At 42.3% G+C, this 7,748-nt stretch overlaps 1 protein-coding gene across 1 annotated transcript; it reads left to right on the top strand.

The window, feature by feature from the left end:
- Positions 1-4,658: 4,658 nt before the first annotated feature.
- FSHB (follicle stimulating hormone subunit beta) lies at positions 4,659-6,518 on the top strand. Its single transcript, XM_054028244.1, has 2 exons — positions 4,659-4,817; positions 6,294-6,518. Exons 1-2 carry the CDS (start codon positions 4,659-4,661, stop codon positions 6,516-6,518), a joined length of 384 nt encoding a protein of 127 aa, XP_053884219.1.
- The last annotated feature ends 1,230 nt before the right edge of the window (positions 6,519-7,748 follow it).

The following is a 7,748-nucleotide window of genomic DNA, read 5'->3' as shown; positions in this document are numbered from 1 at the left end:
TGGTCTGTCCCACGTCTGTTCTGTTCCTTCTGTGTATATCTCCTATAGTTCTTCTCTATTTGCACCGAATTGTAATGTGATCAGTTTGGTTCCCTGTTCTATGATCTGGTGACCTCCAAGTTATCTCATGAATAGTATGGTGAAGAAAGGTAGTTCCTCCAGGGACCAAGTCATTCAATCCACAAAAATCTGCAAACATTACACCATTTTCAGTCATTTCACTTAGGACTTGTTTCCCCATAATTACTTCCCTGTCAGTGTTGGTTGCTCCCTCCTTTAGCATTTGTGTTTCCATTTACTAGGAGGACATCTCTTTTCAGGACATTTTCTGTTATATTCTGTAGCTGCTAAAAGACATTCTCTTTTTTCCTCTTGGCTAGCTTGATTTGTTGAAGCATAACATTGAATAATGGACACTTTCTGGAACTTTGACGTAAATTATACTGTTATCCTTTCTGAAACTGATGCTCATTCTATCAGGCTTTTGGCTGCCCTCCTGGATATATCAGACCCACACAGTCTCTGTGTATGTTTTGGTAGCCCAGGATTTAGTAGAATGTGTCCAGCTGACAAAGTTATTTGTCCTGTTGTTACCCATTATTCACTTAGGCCTCATATATCTAATTTATATCTGTCCATTTCTTTTGTTGCTTGGACCGTTTTACCAAGCTCTCATAATGTTCTCACATTCCATGTATCAATTTTAGTTATGGATTTAGGAGAGAGCAAATTCATCAGCAGAGTAGCTTCCTTGCAGGTTTGGCTACTTTGCATCATCATTTGTCTTCTAGGACTATAAGAATTGGGTTGAGTTGAACTGAGTTTGCCTAACTGAGAGAAGTGTTTGTTTCCTTAATGACTTTATTTTTTACAGGAGCAAGTCATTGGCCTACTCCCAATCTCCTACCAGGAGGGATGATGGACTATCTTTAGTCTGGCTCATACCCTTTAACCTGCCTGGCATGGGTGATCCTTCCAGGCATTATGCTCCTGCCAGCATCGATCTCAGGGCTATTGGGGCACGCATGCCTTCCCTCCATGGCAAGGCGCAGTCCCTGGGGAAGGACCTTTAACTCACTTAGTTCTATGTCTAGCTATATGTGGGTGTTATGTGTCCAACCATTTACAGGTGCAAAACTTAGTTATATAATATCAGAGGTTGGCTTTTAGCCACCGGAAACTTTTTGGCCCCAAAAATCAACAAGTCACATTATATAAGGCCCTGTAGAAATTAGCTACCAAAGATGCTAGCCCACAGATCCCTCATATACCTCAGGGTTCCAAAGCCACAGTGAGTAAACTTCATTGCTAGGGAGAACACATAGATGCATCCTGAAGTCATTGACCACCTTGGCACATTGCAGCTATTGGCTGGAGCTACTTTTAATATGAACGGGTTTGATGCATAGACATTAGAGCTGGACAGAATGATCTGCTGCTTTGTCAAAGCCATATAAAAAGAATCAGTTTTGATGGGAAGGTTTCTGAAGTTCAGAGACACCAGAGAGAGAGAGAGAGAGATTAATTGAAAACCTGACTTTTTTGCACTGAAAATGACATTTTGACACCATTCCGTTTAGCAAAACCATTTGAAAAAAATTGTTTTTATTCCAATGTGTAATAAAAACAAATTTTGAAACCTTGAAAGTTGTCATGAAACAGAATTGATGCCATCCAGCCAACTCTAATAGACACGCATACACCTGCATACACATGTGCTAGTGTGAAAAATATTCATCAAAATAGTGCACATGAAGGGGGACAAATGGATGCCAGGATGAGGCCTCTTTGAAATTCAGGGCTCAATTTTAAGTGCTGAGGGGATACCTATACTAAAGATGCCCTAGCTGGCAGTATATTCATTTTGAATGTAGGAAGCCACACAGGCCTTTTAACATCTTTTGGTTGGAGGTACCTGAAGTTCAGCTAACCTGTTCAGCCCCTCTCCAAATCGTATTTCTGCCAAAGAGAGCTAAAAAAGCAGCTCCACTAACAGAAACCTGTGAACACTTGAGCAGAGCAGAGCAAGCATTCCAACCAGTAGGGGCAGTGGTGTTCAAATCCATTATACTCTCCCTATCTTCACAGGGAGTAGCTTGCTAGTTAGACAATTTTTGATGTGGATCATTATTATTATTTTAAATTTGAATCTTGTAGCCATTTCAGGGGGACAAGCCAATTTACTGATATGAGTTGGCTGGTTGGTTGGTTGTTTTTTAATGTGTCCAGAAAATTAAAATAGAATTTATTATTCTGACTACATCTCTATTGCTTTGGCAGCATGCTGTGGGAAAAATGCTCCCTGCAGTTCTATAGCAGAGGCAGGGCCGGTGCAAGGAAGTTTCGCACCCTAGGCAAAACTTCCACCTTGCGCCCCCCCCCTCCAGCCCTGCGGCAGCTCCCCACTCCCCCCCTTCGCCCTGAGGTGCCCGCCCCGCGGCAGCTCCTCCCCCCCCCAAGGCACCCCTGCAGCAGCTCCCCATCCCCCTCGGCCTGGGGAGCCAAGCGGCAGCTCCCCACCCCAGCTCACCTCTGCACCTCTGCTCCGCCTCCTCCCCGAGCACACCGCCCCCACTCTAATTCTTCTCCCCTCCCAGGCTTGTGGCGCCAAACAGCTGATTGGCGCCACAAGCCTGGGAGGTGGGAGAAGTGAAGCAGCAACGGCGTGCTCGGGGAGGGGGCGTAGAAGAGGTGAGCTGGGGTGGGGAGCCCTGTGGCAGTTCCCCCCGCAGGAGGCACCCCCGTGGCAGCTCCCCACCCCCCCGGCCCGGGGAGCCATGCAGCAGCTCCCCACCCCAGCTCACCTCTGCTCCCCCTCCTCCCCGAGCACGCCGCCCCCACTCTAATTCTCCTCCCCTCCCAGGCTTGCGGTGCCAAACAGCTGATTGGTTCTGCAAGCCTGGGAGGCGGGAGAAGTGGGGCGGGGGCATAAGAACGATGTAAAAAAAAATTGGGGGCACCGCTTTTTGGCACCCCCAAATCTTGGCGTCCTAGGCAACCGCCTAGTTTACCTAAATGGTAGCACCGGCCCTGAGCAGAGGGGCTCTCTCATTTGTCGATCACAGCAGAAAAGCTACATAGAGGGCAGTGCGGCCTCTTCTACATCCACTACAACTCTTCCAATCCTGCAAAAGCCTAACGCTGGTGCTCTGCAAGCTACTGCCCCCACAGCTGAGAGTACAGCTGGAGACTGCTAGATCCCCCTGTTAAAAGCCCATAGTGGAAACCAATGGACCTTACTGGAGAGAGTGTGTAATGATTTACCTAGCTTCCCCCACCATGGTGCAGAAGCCCATATTTGACAGGTCTTTAGAGGCAGCAGGTGGTCAGTGAAATGGTTCCTGCCGGTGAAGTAGCATAGCTGCTGTAGGAGCTTTGCTCTTCAGGGGCTGCAGGGAAAGAAGGGCACTGGGTAGGAGCAGGGAGACCAGAGGCTTCCACATGGAAGCCTCTTATGTGTGTATCAGACCATGATTTCAATGGTGGAACCACTCAAAAACCAGCAGAAGAATTCCAAGGAAATGCCACAAGTTTAAATTTACAAGGTTTCTACTCCCCTACATGGGAGTAAAACACACATGGAGGAATGGGGTCCTCTGGCAGCACAATGGATGATTTGGAGATGAATGAGGATTAGCACTGTAATGGTTCACTTGACTTCTCTTTTCTAAATCCCAGCTTTATGCTTTTATTTCACACCAGAAAAACCTACTGAATGTTGGAGTTTAGCAAATCATTCATAACAAATAATTTAATGTTTCCATTAACACATCACAAAAAGGGTGTAAACACCTCACCCTTTGTTTTTTAATTCAAACAAATGTTGACAGAAAATATATCTGCATCGACTCCTAATGATGCCACCATTTAAATAATAATTACAGTACATGCTAATGGATCAAATCTGGTGCACCTTTTTAACATATTATTTCTGTTACAATAACATGCCTCATCATCTGCTGAATTTAGAGTGTTGCTTTTAAAAAAAACAATATTTGATCTCACTGTCTGGCTAACAATTAATCCTCTTTCACCACGCACCAAACTATATTAATACCCTGCAAATCTTCAAGGTGTAAGTTACACATGATTTAGTATAAAAGGTAAGCTGGGGGCTTTGCTCTCTCTACAGCTATTACCTGCAAAACAAGTAGAATACATGTGAGTTTTCATCAGTTCTTGAATTAAGGTTTGTTGGTTGGATTTGTGGGGTTTTTTTTGAAATTGCAAATTTATGTTTAATTGCTTTTTAAAAAATTGATTATTCCTTACCATTACTATTCCTTAGTTCTAATGTATTTACACTATTTTTTTTCATAAGAGGAAGGTCAGGATTCTTTGTAACAAGAATTAAGATATGAGTTATTCATGGAAAATGTCTTGGTGTGCTGCAATCATTTTCTCTCAAAGATTACTGGATATACAGTTCTACTCATTTAACAAAACCAGTCTCCCTTAACAATAATCCTACAACTGTATTTTGCTGAATGTACCATATGTTTTCAATGTTCCTCAATGTTGCTGAAAAATTGTTCTTGTATTAGCATTTGTGGATAATAGGAAGATATAGGTTTTGTTTTTTTCCACAGAAATCTTATGTTTCAAATAACTCTACATGTTCTTCCAGTATGTCTGAACTGTTTGCATTATACTACAGGATGAAGACAATTAATTGTTACTTGCTGTTACTTTGCTGGAAAGCAATTTATGGTAATAGCTGTGAGCTGTCCAATATCACCATAGCAGTGGAGAAGGAGGAGTGCAGGTTCTGCATTAGTGTGAATGCCACTTGGTGCTCTGGATACTGCTTCACAAGGGTGAGAATCTAAGTTGTCAAAATAAAGGACAGGAATTAAATACTCCCCAAAAATGAATATAAACAAGCCAGTCTTCCAGTCTGTAATGAGTAGACTCAGGCAGGGTCCAGTTAAATGTGAAACAGCCTTAAATAACCAATGTGTGTTATGAAGTGGAGCTGTGACTATCACAGCTGTCTTGAAGTACAGAGAGACAGATGAGAAGGTGCTTGCTCTCCTTAAGTTCAGCATTTATTCAGCTGCATACACAGGTTTCCTAACTTTGGATTGTGTAAAAAAAGAAAATCACCCTTTAATTAATTTGGTTTGAAAGTCACTTATCAACTGTCCTTCCTTCTCTGCATACATAAACACTGTGCATCTCATGGAATATGTTGGTTTATATAGTTCCCTTAATTTAAAAAAGACTTTGATTTCTGACATGCATATTCAGGGCCTGCTGAGTGTTCCTTCACAATACTAAGTGCTCCTAACTCCCAACGACATCAGGACACTCAGCAGCCCAAAGGAGTGCTCGGCATTGTGCAGGATTGGGTCTTAAAGAGTCTTTCAGATGCAAGCTGATATGTGAAGGCAAATTCTGCTCTCAGTTACTCTGGCATAGCTCCCATCAATGTCACTGGGAATTGCTTCTGTGTCATTGACAGCAGAATTTGGCCTTAATGATTATACCTGAGAGCAACTGAGAGTCTACCACATTTGGTAACAAAATACAAATTCTAAAATGTAAACCTTAGTAAATTCTGTAAGGCAATCCAGTATAAAGTTTGACAAGTATTTTGAGCCAAGAATTAGCATAAATGATTGATTATAAACTATGTATTTGTTTTCTCACAGTAAAGACGCTAACAAATCTTTCTTGTGTTATTCAGTGTAACGGGCATAGGTTTTGAATGTATCATGAACCAGAAATATGGAAAAACATAGATACTAAATATGACCCCAAGCCTTAAAGTTTAGCTCCAGATGGATCTTCCCCTCAGTTTGGAGGATGCTCACATTTGGTGTCCCAATTGGATCCATTACAGAGATGGGACATAATCACAAAGTTTGTGCACCTGAGAAGTTGGTCATATTTTGAGTCCAGTCTAGTGCTCTGCCTTGTGCCAATTTCTATTTAATACAGGGTTGGAAAAGGATATAATCTAGTGGTTGCACTGGAGTTTACATATCCAATCATCACCAGATAGACCTCTGTACCTTTCATATAAAAGTTACTTTGAGTTCTAAAAACAATAATCATTTAGAGTTACACCATAGTTGCATGTATTTACTACATCGGTTCTTTGAAAGGAGAAAACTGGAAGAAGACTTGGTTGTAATTTTAAGCCTAACAAGTCAGTGGGATTCTTTCCACTGAGTTCACTGGGCTTTGGGTCAGATCCTACATGCAGATTCTAGTTTTTACAAACTCTGAGAAATATCAAAGGTCTCAAACTAATTTCAAATCAAATATTTCCTTCCTGTCATTTTCAGGATCCAGTGTATAAGTACCCCCCGGTATCATCAGTTCAGCAAACCTGTACTTTCAAGGAGCTTGTTTATGAAACAGTGAAGATCCCTGGCTGTGCTGACCATGCTGAATCTTTTTATTCATACCCAGTGGCTACCGAGTGCCATTGTGAGTCATGTGATACGGACAACACTGACTGCACTGTGAGAGGCTTAGGACCAAGCTACTGCTCCTTCAACCAAAACTAAAGCAAAGAATAAGGAGTACTGGAGATGTTAGTTTAGTTTTGGTTTTCTGTTTTAAATATGTAAATGTATTGTATCAAAATGGTACAAAGAGGGCGGGACAGCAAACAAAGAAATTTACATACAGCCAAGTTTAAAACAATTATATTAGCAATATATCAAATGGAGAGCTACATCTTATATTTGTCTTCAGTGGCTTCCTCTCACATTACAAATCAAGGTCAGTTTCCTTGTGATCAACCTCATGGCCCTTCTGACATTTTTGCCCTTATCTCAGCCAACATTCCCTTCCATTCTCTACACGCCTCCATTCTGTCTCCCCTCATGGCTCCATTTGTCTCTTGCTGCTCTCAGCTTCACATCTTATTCCATGCCATCCCTTTTGCTTCAAACAGCTTCCTACCACCATGCACCAAGCAGCTTTTATCCCCTCATTCCATTCCCCCTTAGAACACATTTATTTTTAAAAGCCTTCCATCATTGATCACCTTCTCAGCAGTGTCTGCACACCTATTTTTTCACTGTTATCCTGTATATCTTAATTACCTAAGTTAGACTATAAGCCTCTCTGGGCAGAGACCTTCATTTTTAATATGTGTTGTAAAGCATCATGTAAATGTAAAGATATTAATAGCTTGCTCATTATAGGGATCTAGAAACAAAGACCAAGAGTAATATTTGCAGGTGGGTCTTGGGGTAGGTCCACATAGCAATTAAACACCTGCGGCTGGCCCTGGTCAGCTGACTTGGGCTCAGGCTGCAGAGCTGTAAAACTCCTGTGTAGATGTTCAGGTTTGGGCTGGAATCCAAGTTCTGGGACCCTGCAAGGTGGGAGGGTCCCAGAACATGGGCTCCAACCCAAGCCCAAATGTCCTCACCACAATTAAACAGCCCGGTAGCCTGAGCCCTGCGAACCTGCATCAGCTGTCTTGGGTCAGCCACAGATGTTTAACTGCAGTATAGACATACCCTTAATGACTTAGGAGCCTATGTCCCATTCTAAAAAGTGAAAGTCAATTGAAAGTCAATGAGAATTAGGCTCCTAAGTCACTTTTGAAAATGGGACTTCAGCTCCTCAGTCACTTAGTTGCTTTTGAAAATTTTACCTCAGATCTTTTCAGAGTCATCATATTTCCCCTTCATTGTGGAATTCTACACAAGAATGAGGGATCTTTCTAACCTAGACCCCAATCCTGCAAAGACACACTGCTTAAATTTAGACACAGTGTGTAT

This window comes from Malaclemys terrapin, chromosome 4 (genome assembly GCF_027887155.1).
Source record: "Malaclemys terrapin pileata isolate rMalTer1 chromosome 4, rMalTer1.hap1, whole genome shotgun sequence".
Classification (NCBI taxonomy): domain Eukaryota; kingdom Metazoa; phylum Chordata; order Testudines; family Emydidae; genus Malaclemys; species Malaclemys terrapin.
This window is presented reverse-complemented; position numbering and strand designations above follow the sequence as displayed.